Consider the following 22,628-nt stretch of genomic DNA (forward strand, 5'->3'; position numbering starts at 1 on the left):
GAAGCCTCACCTCTGACATTGTGAAGTACGGATAATTCTTGATGAAGGATCGTTCTCCTCTTGCCACTGTAAGTGCTCTCTGTTCTCTATTTGCAGCCTTGAAGCACACAGTCCTGGCAAGGGTCAGGGATGCAGGTTGTTATGAATAAAACATGTCTTTATACAAAGAGATGAATAGTGTGTTGGCCTGATTTGGGCCTTAATGACTGCTTCGGTGTATTGTGGAAGACTGTCTGCTGATTTCTGGTAGAAAGGTGGTGGTATCATGAACCACTCTCTCTTTAAAGCGTTTGTAAGTTCCATTACTAAAGAGGGCCATCTTGGCCTTGCCCTACTCATTTGTTACAATTCATCCTAAAGGATGATCTATTGGGTGGAGGTCAGTGCAATGTTCTCGTGTTATTCTCTTCAAACCAAAGGCAGTCACACCTGTAATCACATCCATTGTCCTGTAATCAGATGGGGTGTGCTATGAATTTTGATAGGATGGGTTTTTCATAGCTAATGGAAAATAAACAAAAAAATAAATAATGTATTACTAGATTGTTGCCTCTGTGATATCAGGGGACAGGTAATATGGTAAGTAATATGTAATATGTAATATGGAGTAATATGGCGTCTCTGGGGGACAGTGCTTTCATATAGGTCCAGGGTATCGCTGCCATATGGGGCCTGTTTGATTGCTACGGACTCAGACCCACTTGCTGTACGTCTCACACCAGCGCTGCCACGGAATCAAACAAAAAGACATGAGGAACGATCAGACGCAGGGCTGTTCTGAGCGTGCTTCTGTGTGAACATCTGACGGCCCGGCTGAAAGCAGGCCGAACGCATGAGCCCAACAGCAGCGTGAGGAGGGGGAGCCCCCCGCCCCTCCCCCCCACACTCCCACGTCTGACAGAACCCAGCGAGAAACCGGCCCGTCCTGGCCCAGCGCACAGCCCACCGCGCCAGCCAATTAGGCAGCCCGGTTCTGCTTTATTTATATAGTTCTCCCGCTCTTCAAAGGAAGGCATTCGTTATAAAAGACACGGGTTGTCCACAGCTTTGTAAAAGCCACATTTATCAGCGGCGGAGCAGGAGGCAGGGTCTGCTCCTCCGCTCGAACACACCCCGCGGTCTCCTTGCAGGCGCACTCCGGGGCGGCCCGCTGTAATAACTCTTGCAGGAGGCAGAGGCCGGCTCACTGAGCCGTGCAATAACTTATCGAGAGGTTTTCTATTTTCTCCCACCGCTGTAATTATGCTATAGCATGGATTAGTATGGATTCTGAGGTTCCACACTTGACTTTGTGTTTTTATCACCTACACCCACTGTGCCAGCAGCATCTGTTTATATACCAGCCCTTATATTGACTTAAGGATTTTCGGCTGTAGATTATAGCTTTTTTTGACATTGCAGTCGTGGGTGGCTGCAGTACGTTTAGATATGAAGTAAAGGTTTACAGAAGCGCAATATTTTTCCTCTTGATAGATGTGCCCTGTTATTAGGGCCTGCTGTACAGTATGAAGCTCAAATGCAAAAAACAGAGCACATGGATCCACTGCATTCTGGTGGACCAAATGCAAAGTATGACGCACCTTAGTGGACCACATGTTGTTGATCTGGTTCAAGTATGTTCACCAACACCCGAGTGCTTCAGGTCTCTTTTTTAATGATAATAATAGCAGTGGGGCTTGGAGGATGAGGAGCGTGGCTTGGATCCATTCCCCACGCAGAATTTGATTGCTGTTTTACCTTTAACAAAGTACTTCAACTGAAATGCCTTGTTGGATGTCTGAGTAGTTTTTAAAATGTTTAATTATGTATTTTGCTTTGGGTAAGGGAAAATGTATATACATAAGTTCTGATAAATACCAATAGATACACAAATGAATAAAAAAAGAAAGCGACAGAATTATTCCAAATATATAAGGTTATGTTCATATTCGTGAATATGTCCTGAATCCAAAATCACAAATACTATGTGTAAAATAACTATCAAATACTAGAGGTATCAGGTGTTAGGTGGCGGGGATTGAAGTGGAACCGAAGAGGTGGGTCTTCAGTCTGTGTCAGAAGATGGCCAGTGATTCCGCTATTCTAACCTCTGTGGGGAGTTCGTTCTACAAATATCCGGCTGTATAAATAAAAGTGAGTTGCTCTGGGTAAGAGTGCTTGCCAAGCAACTGTAGTCTAATTACTAATTACAATAATTTTTTTGCTGAGATGTTCACAGTTATTACCATTTTACTCCTGTAGCTCAAAACGCAACACTGCAGAGACAAGTGATGGTGGAGGTAACAAGCTGTAGCAGCCTCGCGGTTATTATCCCCGGTGTTGGGATTGGGGTTGCTGTGGAGCTCTCTCGTCTTTGCCCCCGGCTTCCCCCTAGTGACAGGTGTGAGCGCGGAGACGTCGGGCCCGCAGGTGAGCGAAGATTGCGAGCTCTGCTCAGTCAGTCGAGAGACTGTCAGAGCCGGATCGCGGAGGCGCCATCTGAGATCGCATCAGGGTCTCGTCTGACAGATGAGCAAAGACGGGGTTAAGGAAATGCACTTCTAATCTAGTTAATTTAAGCCCTCGCTTTGAAAAAAGTCCAGGGAATTTTGTGCTGATAAATCTCCTCGGCTAACCGTCTGTGGGATGTTTTTTTTTTTTTGAGATCCACCTCCACCCCAGCGTGTGGCAGTACACTCATTTATAGAAGAAATAAAGAGTAATCTACAAGTAGATATGTAGATGTGATTACTGGTTTTGCTGTGAGTGTTTTTGGTACAGTACTTAAGGAATAAATAATGTCTGGTGTTCTACCTTACATGTTCTAAACTCAGCATCCACTGTGCACTTTGGTGCCAGAATCAAAAGGAATCCAGTCCCTCCCATACCACATCTGCTAATCCTGCCTCCATTGATTTTCAGTGCAGTTTCAGGAGTCGGCCATTTTGTAGTCACTACACACGGATGACAAGAGAACCGAGTCTGCTTTTTTCTGTTTGATACATTTTGTGTTTTTTCATTCCTTTATTCTTTTTCCAATGTCTGTAGAGCTTTAGAAAGGGAGATTTTGTTCAGCGTGCTGTTTTTTTTTTTGGTTATTGAGATTAAAAATATTGGGAAACAGTGGCAATTAACACATTAATCTCTTCCTGTTTCATTATTTACGTTACAGAGGCAAAACTGGAAATCGCTATCCATGTGGCTCCTCTCCCTCTCTCTCTCCCTCCCCAAAGCAGTCAAAGCGGCTCAGCTAATATTTTTATTAAAGACCTCACCTTCAATTTGGTTCAGACAAACCCCGCGCTTTGGCTCAGGCAAGCCAATTTTCTGCTTCAGACTCCTTTATTAAGTCTCTCGCGCTATCAGAAGCCTTTTCTCCGTGATGAAGGCAGTTTATTTCAAAAATGAAAGGAGAGTTTCTTATCTGCAAGCGCAAAGAACGTGGGAACTGTACACTTTTTTTCTCCAAGGGTAATTAAATGGAAAAAAGGCTTCTCTTCCAGTTGATGTAAAAATAAGGGCCTGATAAACATCATTCCTTTTAACAAGAATAGATGGTTAGGCGATGGAAGTTTGTTTCCCTTCTCATTTCTTCTGACTGTTTGCGTCGATAAGATGCACAACTAAAAAGCCAAAAAAAAGAAAGCAACACCCTTGGTTTGTAGCAGCTTTTGCGTTCACAGTTTAAACTCTGTGAACTTGTCTTGCAAGTAAAATGAAACGGCAGTTTTCGCGTTTTAACTCGCATTTCAATTAAGCACCCTTTGAACATTATTAATGTGGAGTTTGACGCGAGGCAGGGGTGCCCAGAAGGCTAAATTAAAGAATAGATGGCGTTCTTTAGGTCAGTCAGTAAGCCAGATTCAATTTGGCACAGAACCTTCCGCACACTGCACCTCGCACACAGTGACGGGAGCACAAGGGTCCAGTTATATCATTAACTACATTACAGTAAAAAAAAATTCAATCATGAAATTATATCCAGCTCAGTCAGAGTATTTGATTTGTCCAGTTAACCCAATGAATACACAAAGTACAAGACTATCAGAGGAAGAAGTCTACACTGAAGCTACATGGAGGTGTCTGTATCTAGTATCTGGCTTAGATGTTTTCAGAGCTAGACCATTTTCAGGTCACTGAGACAGGTGAATGAGAGGGGGCTAATGTTTGTACACAATATATTTGTTATGTCTGTGTTTGTACATGACATATATAAACAGCCATGAAAACACAGTCATATTAAAGCCCCAATAATGTGGCCATTTGGGGGTTGCCGATAAGTTCACCCTGGCTGCAGATACAGGAGAGTGAACTCGGGGACTGTGGGAGTCTCAGAACGCTTGCATTAAAGCACACCAGCGCGCATTTGTCATTCTGAGAGCTCGAAGTTGACCATGCAGCATGCATCCAGGGTATGCAGGAACTGCTGGTGCTGTGTGCTGTGCACATGACCAGCTATGTTAGTAGCTGCCTTCTTGCATTCAGTTTGCTGTGTGTGTTTTTGATCCGTTTTGGAGAGAATTGCGTGTTTACCTAAGCTTTGCTGTCTCTCCTGACGGTGTGTACATTTACATTTACATTTACATTTATTTATTTAGCAGACGCTTTTATCCAAAGCGACTTACAAAAGTGCATACAGTAGGTACAGCGACAGTACGGGGACAGGATGTGTACAGTTCCACAATGAGACAGTTCTCAGCTGAGAGCAAGGTCTGTTTGAGGACGCAGTACTATCAGATTTTTACAATTACAGCCTAAAGGGCAACTAGTACGATATACTTTCGAACGGCAAACTTCAACAACTTCAAACGGCACAATGAGCGTCAGGGTAAAGGCGGCAACAAGAGACAAAATTTAAAAGCACAATTTAAAAAGCACAGCAATTTACGACAGCACTGATGGGCGGGGGGGGGGGGGGGGGGGGGGCAGCAATTGTGTGCTGGGTCAGTCCAGGTAGAGTCTGAAGAGGTGCGTCTTCAGGCCCCGTCTGAAGGACTGGGGTGAAGGAGCCGTCCGTAGCGAGACCGGGAGTTCGTTCCACCACTGGGGAGCGATGTAGGCGAAACGCCGATGTCTGGCAGAACGAGCACCTCCTGCCTTGACCATGCAGGGAGCAAGGCGTCCAGTTGCTGCTGAGCGTAGGGGTCGGGCTGGTGTGTAGGGCTGGATGAGTTCTTGGAGGTAGGCAGGGGCTGTCCTGTTGACTGCAGAGAAGGCGAGGGTCAGGGTAATCAGGAATGAGGAGGTGCAGCAGTTAGGGAGTTCTCACACACACACACACGCATACACACAGATGAACATACACAAACACACACACAGTGAGAGAGCCAGGGGCGCCTCAAAAACCAAATGGCCTCACTCTGCGGTTTGACAGGCCATGAGGGGAAGGAGATTGGGTATTGTGGATTTTTTAATCTCTGCTATGACAGAGATAGTGGGAAATTTGCACAAATTTGCTATTAAAACCCACCAATTCACTATGAACCTCAATGGGAGCTTAAAGACTGCAGTAAAAATAGGGATTTTGGCAGCACTGTAAGTTATTAAGTCAACATGAATAAGGTCAAGAATGTAACAGCTTATTAATTAATGGGAAACAGGACATTTGTATATGTGTAATTACACTTTTGTGAACCACCCAACTGTGCTTGCCACAAGTTATTGTGAGGTTGTTATGTAATATATCGTTGAACTCTCATGCCTAAAGTAATTAAAATGGTATACTGTTATAGAGTATAAAGTGTTTCTGAAGCGGAGCCAGGAGGTTTTTAAAACACAAAGTGATTGTGAGCCCAGCCCTTGTGGTATAGTAAGCCATTGGTGAAAAAAAAAACAATGTTTAAAGGACTGCACTCTCATGCAGAGTGTGTACACATATTCATCCTCACAGAGAGCTCCCAGGTGTGAGTGCAGATTACCCAGATACAGCCTCTGACTACCAGTCCTCAGGAGGTGGCAAGTCAACAAGCCGTTTGTTCTTTTCTGAGGACAGGAAAGGGTTAACTACGTAATTAATCTGTCACCTTACGCTCCGGTTTCGACCACGACAGAGGAGAATGTGTAATGCCCCAGCATGGATATAGCTGGCCATTTTGCATCACTGCCTCGCACCCCGGGGTGCTCCTCTGAAAGTGAGCGCTATGGCAACAGCAGGTAAAGGATTCTGAGCCTGGTGCACACTGGGATTGCTCTAAAGCGGAACGTTTTCATCCAGAGGTTCAAAGGGTTTGTAGTGGGCACTTGGGATCAAGGTGGGTAATCATCGGTAATAATGCGACTTTAAGGTCAAACGTCAAGAAGCGGCGCTGGAGTGGAAGCCAGGCGAAAAGAAGGCAGTTTCAGACATTCAGGAAGCGTACATATACGGGTGACACTACTCTGAAATAGTAGCAGAAATGATAAAAGCGTACAGGTAAAAACAAGGCTGTAATCACAGTGCCTCCCAATTACCCTCAAGTGCAACACGCTCACATCACACCAAAGTCACCAGAACAATTATCTATGAAAGCAATACCTTAAATTACAGAGCTCTAATAGTGTTCAATGGGAATCATTGTAGAGATTTACCTGTTACCCGAAAGAGCCACATTGAACCATGTCAGAATTCAGTTACAGTGAATTCAGATTATTAAATAATTCATTCATGGAAACGAAAGTCAGCTGCATGTGGTCTCCTTCTCCCATGGCAACGGTGGGCATGGACTGTGTTCTCATCATTACCATTACATCGTTTATTTTTGGATGGAACCCAACCCCATCGTAGACCCCCTCAACCCTTTGTTGGTTGCAAGCTTTCATTTGTTTCTATCTGTTTCTTAGGAGATTCTGTCAGTCACCTTGGGGGTCTCGTTTGGGGTCAGGGAGTTGTGTTCTGCTTTTCTCCCCAAAACGGATCTGGGTTTCCTGGTTCCCTGTGTTTCCCGGTCTCCTCCGGTGCTTTGTGCCGATGCAGTCGTGTCTGTCTCCACAGGCCTCGGAACATGGAGCCGGTCTGCACCGGCCTGCAGACCCAGATCCTGCACTGCTACCGGGAGAACCAGGACCAGACGCTGCGCTGCTCCGACCTGGCCAAGGAGTACATGCAGTGCATCGACGCCGCCAAAAAGGTGAGCTCCGCCCGCGCGAGGGCTCCCGCCTCACGGGACACGGTGCAGAATCACACCAGCACAGTTCAGCCGTTTCAGATGAAAAGGTGCTGCACTCACTCTGAAGTTAAAACAGCTTTTCTTTTCTGGTGTCTAGCAACGATAGCCTGTAATCTTAATCTTAATCTTAAATTTCCCAAGACTAAATTTGATGATGTACAAGGGCACAAACAGCACTCGTTTAAGTGGATGATATGTGATGATAGATGAGCTGAAACAGGGATGAGCAGAGAAGTGGATGAAAGGCTCACAGACACACACACACACACACACACACACACACACGCACACACAGGGTACGAAGGCTCATTTGTATTTATTTGGATACCTTCTCATACTCACCACCCGTTTCATATTACAGGCTCCGAGCAATGTGTGCTTTTATCACACGAAATTCAGCAGAGCTGAGGTTTTTTAGCAGGATCTCAGCCAAATAACAAGGCTGCAGAGGTCCCAGCTTTGGAAACGACTTTAATAAAACAGGCATTGCAGGTAAAGACAAACAGGATTGCACACTCGATGTAATTTATACAGCATTGTTGATATATGTTACAACAGCCTGGATTCTATCTTACCACACCGTGGTTTGTCCTTAATTTCAAAAAATTTCAAAAAAATTTAAGGAGGTGTTTTTCAATAACAGTGCTATACATGTGGGTTTGGCAGTTGCTGAAATTAGCAGAAAATCTCACTCAGGAAAGGACAAACCCTCTTATATCTGCTAAAACACTGTCAAGGACTAATTACAGCCTGGGCCAGACTACAGTCTGGTCAAATCAAGGAAAGTGTTTCATAAGAAAGTTTGTTTTACGAGAGTTGCGAATTTTTGCTTATTGAGGAATCGGAGACCATTGGCTTTCAGACAATGGCAATCGAAGCACATTGTTCTCCTTAAGATTTGTTTTCTCTATGGGGTATTGCATTCCAACAAAATGAATCAACAATGAGTCATGAGTCTATGATTCACCTGGTATTATTGTTATTGTAAAAAAAAATCAATGTCCTTTCAGGAAAGAAAAACGACTATAAAAACATGAATGAATGAACGAACTGAACTCGTTTAAGTGGCACTGTAGACTATACTTAGACTGTGCTGCTCTGGGAAATTCAGAATGGTGTAATCAGTCGTGTCCGAGCATAAACAAGCTGGACTATAATTTTAAGATGTGGCTCTTGCCAAATTCAGGCTGAGCGTGAGATGGGATATATGAGGGGAGGGGTTGAGAGGCCTGAATGAATGAAGGCACCTTCTCGCTCCGTTTCACTCTTCCACACAAAGCAGGAGAGCGGATTAGCTCTGTTTCAGGTAGGCCAGAGAGGAGCAAATCAGCCGGCCTTATTAAATACGGAGTGTCTGCCTCCCTGACACGTTTTCTCTCTGCTGCTGTCAGTGAGCTGCAGCCCGGCGGCGCGGAGACCGCGGGGGCTGTGCGGTGAGGCGCCGGCCCGCTCCCGCCCGGGGGGCCCCCCGCGCCCGGCCCCGTCCCGATAATGAGCCCGGCTGATCCGTCTCCCTCCGGCGGGCCGGGATTCTGAAGCCTCTTACAGAGCAGCGAGGGGGCGGGGGCGGGGGGGGGGTGGTGCTCTGACTTTGACGGTGATAGATGCCCCGAGCCTCGGCGTTAAACACGGAGCGAGACGGACCGAGGCGGCGCGGACAGCGCGGCTGACACGGCCGAGACACAGCCGAGACGGTACAGTAGAAGCGCCAGGTCAGAAACTTTTAAGTGCCGAAACTCCGGGCAAAGTGCCGCCTCCCTCCCCGGCCCGGAAAGGGCTGGAGGTGTGTAACGCACCCTAATCCGTACTCACTCAGATCACTCTGACGGCCTTCATACCACACATTAGGTGCACTGTGAGGGAAATTTTTATAACGAGGAAGGTTGGAGGTCATTGGTCAGCATTGTTGTGTGGGTTCTATACTGACCAGTACTCTCTGTGGCGGTATTTCTACTGGTCTGGTAAACACAGGGAGTTTTTCATCAAGGTTATTGTGCTATATGTGCTTGGTCTCTGAAAACTCTGTGCGTGTGTGTGTGTGTGTGTGTGTGTGTGTGTGTGAGTGTGTGTGATTAGCATGCGAGCTAATCAGAGCGTGTGGCTTTCTGGACGCTCGGCTTGAATATTAATGTATTGGTGTCTTTTCTCGAGGCGAGGATTGTTATTGGACGAATGGCCGCGTTCGAGTTTTACAGTTAATTAAACCTGTGGGTTAATGAATCCCCTGGGTTCATTTCCCTTATCTTGTGTTCCCTACAGGTATGAGCCGAAAAGCTCAGAAGGACTTTTTTCCATAAGAAAGCGTCTGGACTGATGTGGATGTAGTCTGTCTGGCCCCTTTGCTTACTCTTTCCATTGAGTGTTATTTTGGAACGTATTGTGGATCTCGTATGGTTATGTATAGCAGATTGAGGAGCCTATATAGGAGCCTTTTCTCTGTTCTCATCCCTCCACCTGTCTTCAAGATGAAAAAAGAACAGGGGAGGGGAAGTTGAAGAGACCAGAGGACAGGCAAGATACTGTAGCAGCAGTGTTGTGATATAGTCGTAAGGAGCTCATAACCCAAAGGTTACCAGTTTGATTGCTTGCTGTGGCACTGCGGTTGCAGGTCCTTAACTCAGAATTGCCTCAGTGAATATCCAGCTGTATAAATGGATAGCATGTAAGAATTGTAAGTGGCTATGGATAAGAGCATCTGCTAAGCAATTGGATGTGATGAAAATGTAATGGGGCAAGGAGAGGATTGGAGTGGAGAGCTCCCTTCTTGGTCTTCACTTACCTCACTTTCCTTTCTTCTCTTCATTCCTCTCCTCTGCTCTGGCCTCTTTACCTCTCCATCTTCTTTTTTCCGTCTTGAGGATGGAGAGATGAAGAGGTAAGAATACAGAGAATGGATAAGTGGAATGAAGAGGTGTGAAGGGTAGTGGAATATTTTCTTCACCCCAGGTCTCTGCGATATGAGGAATCTGAAAACACATCTGAAAAGATAAGACAAAGCTCAGGAGCCTGATTCTGAAAGAAATCCATCCCAATTCCTGACCTCTTGCTCTGTGCTGGTGTCTGTGATCTGCTCCACAGCAGTTCATCTCCATCCTACAATGTGAATACAAAGGAATGTATGTTTGTACCATGCTGTCTGTGAATATGTATGACTTGCACTTTAGAATGACTTTTACCGTATGTGTGTACGTGTGTGTGTGTGTGTGTGTGTGCGCGTGTGTATACACCTGCCTGAGTGTGTGATTGAGTTGTTGGAAAGCCACTTTTGATGGCTTGTGGCTGGGTCTTGGCCACTTGGGGCCCTGCCCCACAGCGCCACCCTGGTGCCCGCTCAGCACACAGCCCCTCCCTAGGCTCTGTGCCTGTCATTCCTCATGGCATCTTCCCTCCCGCCGGCCGAGCCGTCCTCAGCCCCCTCTCCCTTCCTCTGTTATTAAGGGCCATGCCGCTGTCCGTCAGGGCGCACTTTGTCAAATTACTGAGTGCATTAACTTCGATCCGCTCCGCTGGCCGGAGTGAAGTTTCACCGGTCCCCCCCCTCCTAACGACCCGCTGCCAGGGACTCCTCGGATTTTTATTAAATTTGGAGGATGGCAGCCGGCGCTCGGAGGCCTGGGCCAGGTTGTCCGCACGGCGCCGCGGTACAGTGGGGCTGTCGACACGCCGCACTCAGCGCTTGAGCAGAGACGTCCCCCAGCGGGCCACTGCCACGGCACCCTCAGGAAGGGTACTTACCCCGGAGCACCGCGGTAAATATACGGCTGTATAAACGGATAATGCAGAAACGGTACGCTGTGTCGGCTGCTCTGGGTAAGAGCGCCCGCTAAGCAGAATGTAATGCAGTTCGGTGTAATGGGAGAAGATTCCTTCCCTCTCCCTTCAGCTATCTGTGCAATGGCTCCAACAGTGGAGAGAACTCTCAGATTGGCTCCTCACAGCTGAGCCCTGTGACTGTAAGCAGTTTAAACCTAAAAGTAGCTGTGCGGGGCTGCTCCACACTTTTTCTGTTTGTGTGAGATATTCTGTGTAATATTTTTCACACGCACTGGAGACCAGGTACCTGCTATAAAACATGAGGCCCAGAATGTGGAGTGTTAATGCCACTGCCATTGGTACCAAAGCCTTCTGTCCAGCCCTGGGCAGAGCTGGAGGTGTGTAACCTACACTAATCCCACTGCCCTCTGGTCACTCTGAAATGCAGTCCTTTTATACCACACCAGCAGCACTGTGAGGTCTTTTTCACCTGGACGGAACAGCCGGTGTCCACCGTAAGACCTGAGGCTGGATCTGTGCGCATCGGCTGCCTATGGAACAGGGAGAGAGATGGAGAGAGGAGGGGCGAGGGGTTGGATTTGAAAGGGAGGGAGATGAGAAGGAGTGAGAGAGAGGTGAAAATAGAGAGAGAGGGAGGGGAGGGAGGGAGACGCCACTCCGGGTCTCTCATCACTCAAGGCTAATGAAGAAGAATGGCTGCCGAGCTCCAGCCCCCAAGGTCCAGCTGGCCTGTCAGGGAGCAGTAATCACTGCTCCTCCTCACCTGACTTCAGCAGCGCTCCACAGCAGCAGTGCCCACCCCAACTTCTACTGAGACCTCTCTCCACCTGCCTCTGTCTCTCCCTCTCTGCCACTGTCTGTCTCTCCATCTCTCCCACTCTCTCTGCCTGTCTCTCCCGCTCTCCCACTCTCTCTCTGCCTCTGTCTCTCCCTCTCTGCCTCTCTCTCTGCCTCTGTCTCTCCCAGTCTCCCACTTTCTTCCTTTGTGTGTCTCTCTCTCCTCCTCTCCCTCTTTCTCTCTCTCCTTTTCTCTACTTATCCCCACTTGCCATCTTCCCTCTCTCTTTCTCTCCCACCCTCCTTCCCCCTCCCTACCTCTCTCTATCTCTCTCTCCCCTTCTCTCTTCCTGTCTCTCTGTCGCTATCTCTCCCTCTCTCCCCGTCTCCCTTTCCCCCTCTCTCTCCTGCTCTCTCTCCTCACTCCCTCTTTCTTTCCCTCCCTCCCTCTCTCCACCCCCTTTCTTGCTCTCCCTCTCCCTCTTTCTCTGTCTCTGTCTCGCCCTCGTCTTTCACCGCTTGGCTCCTTTGTATGCTGCTTAGTCTGCAGACTTCTGTTTCTCTTGACTTCTGTCATCTTCTTTGTAATATTCCACATGCTGTAACATGCTTGAAAATGGCATCACTGTCAGAACACTCACAATCAACTTCGTCACAGACAGCAAAAAAGATCCAACTGCTAGCACATCAGATGTTTTGAACATCCAGCGAGAGTTGAGTAAACATTTTACACAAACTTTTACAGTTTTTTATTCTGTTAGAACCTATACAATACATTGAGAACTGGAGCCTCTTTATAGTCACAATGCGCTTTGTCCTTAGTGATCATAGTGTGGGGTTTATATCTTTCTTAGGCAACATAGTTAGTTTGCGTCAGCCGTCTTTGGCTACAGCTTGTGTTATCCTGACTCCAGCTCCACAGAGGAAAGGGATATTTCTGCGGCTGGTGTCTGGGTCCGTCTCCCCTCCCGCCCTGACCCTTTGCAGTGCTAATTATGAGCAGAGGAATCAGACGAGGGACGCTTCCAGCTACTGCAGTCCCTCGACTCGGGAGCCAGGCGGGTTAGCTGTCCCCAGTGCGGTGAGACTTAAACTTGTCACGTTCTGTCTTACCCACAGGCTCCGGTTCGACCTTAGCTTTCACATTCCAGCGCGACCGCGGTCGGCTTCGCCTCAGATGTGGGTGCGCTGGGAATAGTCTCCCTTGCTTCCCTGCTCCCACCCCCTCCGTTTCTGTCTCCCTAATTCTGTCGGTCTCTCCCGCACTGTTGCTCTTTCTCTCTCATTCCTTCTCTCCGTCAACCCTCACTGCCTCCTTCCGTTGTTCTCCCTCTCCTTCACTGTCTCTCTCTCTCTTTCATTTTCTCTCTGTCTGTCCTTCACTCTGTCCCTCTCTTTCCAGCTCCCATCTTGCTTTTTCAAATTTTCAATTTCAAATGCTTCATTGGCATGGCATTTGAATGTATTGCTAACGATTTAACAATAAGTGAAAATCAAGAGCGTTTTTTTGAAATAACACTCAATAAAAATCATTATGTCACTTGAAAGGTGTGAAATCAATTCATGCACGTTTACACAAAAAAATAGGTAAAAATAAACATGAAAAAAAACTTACCCTCAGCCTCCCTCTCAAGTGCAAAATAATTATTGGCAGGACCGAAATAAAAGATGTGCTGCCAAAGCAGTTTTTATAAATACAGAATAATGGAGATGATAATTGCAGTGGTAATGGTGCTAATAACAGCAAACAAATAATGATATCAGCGTCAACAATAGCAGCGACGTCCACCAAAACAAGCACTGTATTCTGCCGCCCAACACCCCCCCTCCCCTTTCCTCCCTAGTGTTCTCTCTATGAGCTGAGTGCTCACTCCTTGATGCTATGACAGGTGTCAGGTTACCCATCAGTTCAGTTCTGGGTTTTAGGGCACTTGCAGCTGTAGTGTGTCCTTAGGACCTGATTTCCGATGCGCTCAGAATTTTGCCGCTTTTTTTTGATGTGCGTTACAAAGGGGATTGCAGCCTGGGGATCTCTAAGTTTCCCATAGTGCTGCACAGTTTTTGTTGTATCTGAGCGTGTGAAGTATTGTGAGGAATTGGTGGCTTTAAAGAGAGCTGCGTGGATTTGATGTGCTCTCTAACTGAACCCGTCGCTCCTGTTTCATGGTTGCCACGTGACCTGTTTGGTTTCGGGGTGCCGGGTTTGCGGGTGTCATTACGTTTCAGAAGGCTGCCCTCAATCAGAGCTCTTGGTCTTTTTTGCTGTCTCTCACTCTCTCTCTGTACCATTCTGTTTATTCCTCTTTCCTCCTCCCTCATTTTCTCCCTCTGTCTCTCCCTGTTCTCTCCGCTCTCTAACATTCCATTCATTCTTCTGCCCCCCCTCCCTCATTCTCTCCCTCCGTCTCTCCCTCTCTGTCCCACACCTTCATCCAGCCCTTCGCCTCTCCACTGTAAGCAAGCAGGGCAGGGGTCAGAACAATATGGATTTTGATTAAGGTTTTTGTGCTGTTTGAGGTCTAGCGGTAAACAGTCCTCTCCTTCTTTCAAAAGCGAATCGATCCACTGCAGGGCTCTGGTAGAAAGGATGAATCAGGTCAGAGACAATTATCTGTGTGCCGCAATAGCACTTACTTCTCCATTCTCTGCTTTGTTTTCAGAAATAACAGCTTACTCGATGGCAAATTGCATTCAGCATTATATAAAAAAAGTTTCACGCAGTCAGAACTTGAGAACTTCTGCCCTGTGTTGTGCAGAATAAGGTTCGGAGTGCTCTAAAGTGAGGTATTATTCAGGGAGACAGCACACACTGACCTCCAGTGGTGGGGGTCAATTAGTCTGTAGTTGATATTGCAGGAGCAATTTTGCTTAAACAATGCAGTTTTTTGTTATGTAGAAATAAAAAGATTAGAACAATGTCGAGAAAATGAATGAGGAGGTGGGTTGAAAAGGAGCAGGTCGGTGTTTTGCAGGGTAGAGAGGAACAGGAAGAAAAGTTGCTTGTGTCTGGCGAACTGTAACAGCTATGTTCACCGGGGAGGTGGTGAAATGCTTTGCTGTACCATCAGTATCCTCCAGGGGGTGCTAACACGACGAGCAGCAGCGCACCCTTTGCTTGGGTCAGCGCACTCCGCTGACAGTGCGATTCCATAGCCTGTTACGTGGTACAGGAAGTGGCGGGAGTGAGAGGTGCCGGTCAGTGATGCTCTGTTCTTGAGTGAGCATTCGGGAGGTCGGGCTGTGCCGAATTAAGGCGCCCGTGTTCCGGGCATTTCAATCGATACCAGCATCGCAGTCTGCTCTTCGTCACTTTGTCACGCACACGGGGGCAGTCAGCTTAATCAGAAGCGGGGAAGTGTAGATAAAATCCTGTTTGATTTCCCTCTTAGATAATAGGAAAATTGTGACTGTCTATTGTTACCTTTTCATGGCCCTGTGAAAACAGAACGCCTGGCTGATCTTCTTAAGTGTACCTCTTCGCAGCGTGGGGATGTGTTTGTCGTGCTCGGTGTTGCCCCGCTGCGCCGGGAGCGAGGCCCCAGGCGTGGAGGGCAGCCAGTGGCCAACAGTGCGGGCGTGGGCAGCTGCAGTGCCCCGTGTGCCAGCTGGACCCTCTACAAAGCAGGGCTGAACAGCGGCACGGGGAGAGGCAGGGTACCTGCAGCACCCCTGGCACCACATCAGCCCTCTACCTGTGTGTGTGTGTGTGTGTGTGTGTGTATGCGTGACTGCATGGTTGTGGGTCTGTGTGTGTATGTGTGTATGTGTGTGCACGCATACCCTTGCGTGTATTGGCACCAAACCCTGCTTCTTGCTTTACAACTTAAATTTTGTGAACTTTTTACCTCACCTAAAGCAAAATATACATTAAGCATAAATCTGAATCCTTTTTCTGGCGTGAAATAGTGATTTCAGTAAAAATGCAGTAGGCCGATGCAAAAGTCTTTGAAATGTTGTGAGGCAGAATTAAAGCCTCTCAAAGACAAACAACAGCTACTTTGGAAAGTTTATGGTACGATACTGAGCTCACCTCTAAAGTTTGACAGAGTAACTGCAGAGTGCGGTATTCTAGAGACCGGTGGCTGTCTCCTTCCAGCACTAAAACCATTTTCCAGGCAACCGACCTACCTTTTCAAATACTGTTTTTTTTCCTCCCTTTATAAAAAAAGCCACTTTGTTTCTTTGCATGTAATTAACAGGGTCTGCTGGGCTGTGCTCTAGCAGCGGTTTAATGGGATTTTTAAGCCCCGTCTTTGTGTTCTCTTCCTCCGTTACGGTTGAGGGATTATTTAAACATTTGTGCTGCTTGGCCCTGAGAGATTAGCTGTGCAGAAGGAGGAGGTGCGGCTGGTGCCTCGCTCCCAGTCAGCATCAGCAACCCACAGCCGCTAAGCCTCCGCGAGGCGCTATCCCGCTCCCTAATAGATTCATCACAGATTTGAACAACAGGGCTGATGGGGGGAAGGGCTGTGGAGGAGGGGGTAATGGGAGATCGAAGCTTCATGAACCCCTGGGTGGAGCTTCTGTGCTTGGTCAAACAGTGCCTCCTACGAACCAAACAGAAGACTCCTATCTTCAGAGCAGATCGCTACGAGTAGTTCTTATCTTGCCCATCGGTGATAGCACGTGGTAGCTTCACCCATTCTGGGGTTCACGAAGCCTCATCTCACCCATCTGTGGGTGATACTGCAGGCCGTCCCCCGATGCAGGTGCCCCCCCCCCCGAATTTGGGCAACCGGAGGGAGGTCCTGGTTGTAGCCCCCGACTATTCACAAAGTTAAGTTTTCCTTCTGAGAATAAATGAAGTTAGATCCTCTTCTGTACTAGTGTGAAGCAGGCCTCTGCAGAACTGAGAGCACTGCCAGCCTCTGTCAAGGTCACCACTGGCATCAGCCCTGAGCCACAAGGAGCAAAACAATCAGACCAAAGGAAGGCTCCGATATAATGTATTCACGCTCTCTCTCTCCTCCCGTATTCACAGTGCTAATCTGGCCATGAAGGACATGTTCAGGAATCTATCGCTCCTTCCCCGGCTCTTTGATAGAATTACAATTTTAAGTCAAGTGCCGCGTGTAAGCACATTTTTGAGCCCAGACGTTTCAAACGCTTATTTTTATGAAGCCATAAATTCCCTCTGATTATTTTATGGCACTTTTCTCTCTCTCTCATTCTCCTTTGTGCTTTATTCCCGTTATGTGGGAGGTGCGACTCCGTGGCGGGGGAACGAATAGGCGCCGGGGGTTTAGCCGCGTTCTCTCGCCGTCCTCGCCGCGCCTTCGGTCTGCGGATACGCGTGCACGCGCCGTGTCCTTGAGTGGACGTGCCCCACAGAGAGCCTCAGAGGTTTTCATGAGAGGCCTCGCAGTGTGTGGTCAGCTCTGTGTACTGACAACAGGCCGATTCCAGCAGACATTCAGGAGGGAACGTGGACTCAGTGGTCTCTTGCGGCGGGATGTGTGTCTCCGGGGGCTGGGATAGTCGGGGGTTCACGCAGGTGGCTGTTTGTGTTTAACTCTCTGGCAAATTCTAACCTTCCATTACTGATTATTTACGCACTGCTGCACGCACAGCGAGGCACGCAGGAGCGGTAACGTAGCAACGTAGCATCATGATTATGGAACTGAGCTTGCAACCGGACGGCTACAGGTTCGCATCCTGGTGTGCAGAGATATTGTTGTTAGGACCAGGAAGGTAATTTCAGAGCTTTAGGCGATTGTATCAGAATAACCCTGTGAGAAGCCGTGGATAAGAATAAATGATAGAAAATAATGCTTCTGGGGAGGTTTTGTGTTTTGCGCAGCAATGTGGTGCTGGTTGGAGGACTCCCGTGTGGCTGCTTTGCTGGTGGAGTCTGGGCAGTGTCTTTCGGAGATGAGAGTCCGTTGGAGTGTAACCTGACTGCTAGCAGAAATAAACACCCGCAGGAGGAGTAGATTTGTAGCGTTTAGATTTGCATGATCTTCCCTGCCTCCTCCGCTCACTCTTTCATATTCCTCACTCACGCTGCTCCAGTTTGACCCCCAGCCCACCCAGGCGGAAGAGCAGATGCTTTAAAAGCCGTCTGTCAACGGGGGCCACCGGGTCTCCAGGGGCTCCGTCAATGACCTTTACAGAGTGGCCCGCAGAATTCACGCCAACTGCCCTCGTACGTTCTGAATGATCGAGCGTGCACGCCGCTGCGATGCACCGACAAAGCACCTGCTACTCGGCAGTTTGGCGTGCCTTCATTCTAGTGGGCTTCAGCCTGCGGTGCACTCGCTGTGTGAGTGGGGAATGCTCACCTCAGCAGCCTATGCACACAGTCCGTGAGCCGCCCAGGCAGCACAGAGGCCGGTCGCAGTTTTTGCTCCGCAGCACCTCCCATAGGGCACAAACAGCTAGCACTCTGTTGTACTTCAACGCTCCTGCCCTAACTAGCAGGCACTGAGGAACAGCTCTCTGCCACGCGTCACTGTGGGACCCAAACGCCTACCATTCACACTGACACACAGCACTTTAAAAAAAACCTTGCGTTGCAGGCCGCAAACGTTAAAAACAACACAAAAATAAAAGGCTCAAAATATTGGTTCTTGCATGCTGAGTTCTTCCTCCAAGGCCTTATTAAAGCGAGCTCTGAAATGTCCCAGTTCGAAAGCAGTCGGTGTTTGTTTTGTTAGCGGTGTCAGAATGACAATGCGAAATGAATGAAGGGATAATCTGTAGCAGAGAGGGTTTCGGTGGTCGGGACGGAGAGGAGCCGCTGCCAGGGCCGTCCAGCGGTAGAGAGGAGCGGCTTCGCATGGAGAGGTCTGATGGCATTTCCTCGATAGCTATGCTGTGAATATCAGGCATCCTGGAAGTAGAGGTCCTGCTGTTTATGAAATTGCTATCACCCATCGGTCATGAGATAAAAACCGTTTCCATTGCGGCTCGGCCCAGGGCAAGCAGCAGGAGCAGAGTGCACTCAGGCCTGGCAGTCTGCCCCTGCCCCTGGGTCCTCTGCCTGCCCCGAGCCTCTGTCATCCACAGCACATCGCTGTGTGTCACTACTTTTAACAGGAGGGTGTCATTATGAACAAGCAACAGGCGCACAAAGTGTTATACTACAAAATGTGTGATAAAACATAACGTGTCTTTCCCCTTTTACTGACTGTGAATGTTCTATTTTTAAAACAGCATTAATAGCAAGGGATTTTGGTTTGCTTTGGCACTTCTTTTGGTAAATAAGCACAGGATTTAGGTGTTAATTGTCTCCGGCGCTGCCTGTGGTATGAGTCCAGCTACAGAATGCTAACGAGTGTGCCTTACATGCTAGTAGAGCGGTAGGAGATGAGTGAATAACCAGCTCATTGAATTTAGTTCTGAAACCCACAGTGAAAGCTGGTCACTCGCTGTTTTTTTTTTTTTTCTCTTTTGAATCTTTTTTCCTGTGAATCTCTTTAATGAGAAATAGCTCCGTTTGATTACACAGAAGCTTATTGTGTGTGTGTGGTCAGCAGGTACAGTCAGATTTTACTTCTGGAGATTCTATTCGACATAGAATCAGCCAAGATAGCCAGTCTGTTCTAAAACACGATCCCTACAACCGTCAATGTACCCTGCTTCTTAGTCTTGTCTGCTACAAATCAGAATGAAATGAGCAGTTTTTGGTCAATTAGGTGTGGCGTTGAAACAGGTTTGGGATTAAGTTTAGCTGCCAGTTTGACCTTGAGCCACAGCAGGCCGCTGCACTCTTGAACCAGAAGAGCTTCAGTAAATACCTGAATTGACAAGATACTGTGTAAAACGTAACCTGTGTAAATAGCCCATGGATCCAGGTGTCTGCTAAGCAAATAAGCAATAGTGTAATGCAGTCTGAACTGTGCTTTTGTGAGACGCGCTGTCCGTGGTGCTGAAATGGTCAGGGGTGGGAACAGCCATCATTAGCGCACAACGCTTAGCCTACATTGCAGGCTGTGAATCTGTGCTGCCGAATCGCTGGTCTCACAGCAGAGAGGCCTGGATTGTCTGCATCCCAGAATTCCGAGTGCAGACGGAGGTAATGGAGCGCTCCATTATTCTCCCCTGACTCAGTCTCCTGCCTCTCTGGTGCTGATGGAATGGTCAGAGTGCGGCAGAGTTCCACTGGCGTCTGACCTCTGGGTTGACAGTTCTTTTCCCAAATCCCCGCGGGTGCAGTGTTTCGTGGTGCTCGGATCCATTTAGGACAGCCCAGTTATTTTCTCAGAGACCTCCAGTAACTACCAACCATCGACTTAACACAACTGCTGCTTTGAGTGTTCTTACGTCATTTTCAACATATTTTTGATGCTCACATTACAGAGCAGAAATAACTGTTAAAAATTTTTTTATCATATTATGTGTTTTATGTATATGTATAAAAGACATTATTATAATATATATGAGACATTTTTGTTCCCACTGCAGTGTTAAACCAGCCTGTACCTACACAGGCATGGCAATGACCAGTGAGCAGCATGGATCAAATGTCATATTTATTTTCATACCAGTTCAGGAGCCAGTAATTGCATGCCCTCTATAGGAGTTCTCTAATGATATTGTGCTAGATGGATAGAGAGCAATTACATGCCATTATTCAGAGAATCGATCTTCACTGGCCTAAATAACTACTCATGACCAGAACTAGAACTGACCATTCCTCCCCAAACCCTCCTGGTAAAGGCTAGGCTGGTGATTTATTTCTCTTGAGTCTCAGGCTTGAAGCCACGCCACCATGTTCCTCAGTGAAGTTCTGCATGGATGGTGCACATGTGAACAGGAAAGATTCCTATGTGGCCAAACCAAATACATGTGATGACATTTAGTGGTTAACGAGCTGGGATGGAGTAGAGACCCAGATACGCCCCCTTCATCCCCTGCTGAAGCACTGTGGCTGCTGGAACAGTCATCTCGGCAGTAAACCTCATCCTAACAGACCTTTTTTCTGAACATCTTCTGAAAAAGCATTCTCTGATCAATGTTTGCCAGCCAACAGGACAGGGGTTGGTAGTCTTTTGGAATCTGAAACCTCTGTGTTTTTATACCGAGGTGTACAGTCACATGTTGTCTTGGAAACAGTGGTTTGGCGCATCAGACTCATCAAAATCAGTATTACAAGCTGGCACGGTGAGCCTTAAAGTAGCCTCAGCTGAGAGAGACTCAGAAATTATTTTACATATCCCACAGTCTGCAATGGATGCAAACACCGGGATGTTGTAGGTTCAAACTCTGGTTACAGTACTGTTGCTGTGACTTGAGTGTGGTGCTTAACCTGAAATGTAAAGAAAAACTGTAGTTGTATAAAGAGGTAGCAGTTAAATATGTGAGCTGTGCAATTGTCCCTGAATAAGTATATATGCTGAGCAAAAAGCAATAATTGTTAATATAATATACAAAAAAGTAAACTAATTGTTTTTGATTAGATCTATCAGCACTACCGGCAACCAGAGCCTGACAGAACTCAGTATTAGAGTTCAGACTCAGGTCAGGTCAGATGCGTGCCGGTTTTGGGTACTGTTAGTGTTTTAGTTAAAACACTAGTATTATTTTATTTGTTTACATAAAACCTAGACCGAACTAGAACCTAGTCTGCTCTAAAGTATGGTTAAGTTGCTTCATGTCAGCTTCATATCATATCACTGCATGTCATTTGGCAGGGAAAAAAGCAGATGCTGAAGTTGAGTTATTGGTGCAGGTAATTACCCGCACCAGGAGAGCTAGTGTTGGTGAACCACATGAGTAAATTGTCAGTTAGGAAGTTAATTGTCATTGATATTGCTAGCTAACTTATGTAACTTAGCTAACCCAATGTTTAACATTAAAGGAGGATGGATTGGACAACCATTCACCAGTGAGATGTAATCTTTTTCTTCTTAAGCTCCTGGGTGGTTTGTGGGTGGCTTTCATGTGAACCATCAATTTTAATGTAGAATTTGTGTTTATGTTTGCACTCTGGAGCGGATGACTCATTTCTTTGCCAGCTATGAGCTTTATACCCTTCATACCACTTAGTTAGCAAGCTAGCTAGATGGTAAGCTAATTTTAGGAGTAGAATGATTTGTTTACTGTGATTACCTAGCAACCATGTTTATCCTGGGTTTAGTGTTTTTCTGGAGCCTTGCAGCAGTGTATTTTGACAAGCTCAATGTGACAGGCAGATATTTTCTCTAACTGTTCTACATTTTTTCTCTCCTTTGTGCGCATAAACATCTAACATTTGTCAGCGATAATCAGGCAGCCCCATCTGTGTAGATTGTAAAGGATTTTGTGGTCGGGTCTGCTTCGGTAGCAAAATTAAGATCGCTTGTCAGACTAGGGTCGATCCCGGGCTTAAAATTCACACCCGCTCCACGCTCTAGTGGTTGGCTTCTGTCTCACACTTTTTGTTCAGTCCTCAGGTGTAAACAACAGCCTAGAATTATGTACCCCAAAGGGGCGGAGTAGTTGTAAATAGGTAGCTCCACCTGTTTAGAGACATCAGTGCGGTGCCGGTGTCTTTCATTATGAACGGGTGGCACATTGAGGTCAGTGTTGATGAGAGGAAGAAGGCGGCCCTCGGAGGAGCGCGCTCCCGTATGCAAAAGATCTCCTCCCGCCTCTGCCTTTCCGCAGCAGATTGCATTTAATGGAGTGTGTCCCGGGCCTCTGCTCGCCAATCTATACCTCATGTCTCGCTTAAGCGGTCGGCCATTTTCCCCCATAAAGGGAGCTTCCATCAGTCTATTCCCGCTCTCCCTTCATACATCCGTCTACCTCTATTAATTCGCCACAGGTTTTCCGTGTCTCAGCGAGATGGCTGCTGACAGGTGATCTGGGAGGGTCATGCGCAGATGTGTGGCAAACTCCTGGTCTCGCTTGTCTCCGCTGGTGTGGTGCTGTGGTCCTCCTCTCTTCCTTCCATTTCTTTCTCCTTGAGGAGCTCCGCCGCCTTTATTGGTTCCCAATACAGTTACCATGGTAGCTCTCGGCAGGTGA

The 22,628-nt window shown here is 47.3% G+C and overlaps 1 protein-coding gene across 2 annotated transcripts in view; it reads left to right on the forward strand.

Annotated features, from left to right (window-relative positions):
- The window catches only part of chchd6a (coiled-coil-helix-coiled-coil-helix domain containing 6a), a 68,219-nt gene that overhangs the window by 40,283 nt on the left and 5,308 nt on the right, over positions 1 to 22,628 (forward strand). For both annotated transcript variants that reach the window (XM_036533945.1, XM_036533946.1), the window contains one exon: positions 6,950 to 7,085. In XM_036533945.1, coding sequence (XP_036389838.1) covers positions 6,950 to 7,085 — 136 coding nt within the window. The remainder of the gene's footprint in view (positions 1 to 6,949; positions 7,086 to 22,628) is intronic.

Source organism: Megalops cyprinoides, chromosome 7 (assembly GCF_013368585.1).
Source record: "Megalops cyprinoides isolate fMegCyp1 chromosome 7, fMegCyp1.pri, whole genome shotgun sequence".
Taxonomy (NCBI): domain Eukaryota; kingdom Metazoa; phylum Chordata; class Actinopteri; order Elopiformes; family Megalopidae; genus Megalops; species Megalops cyprinoides.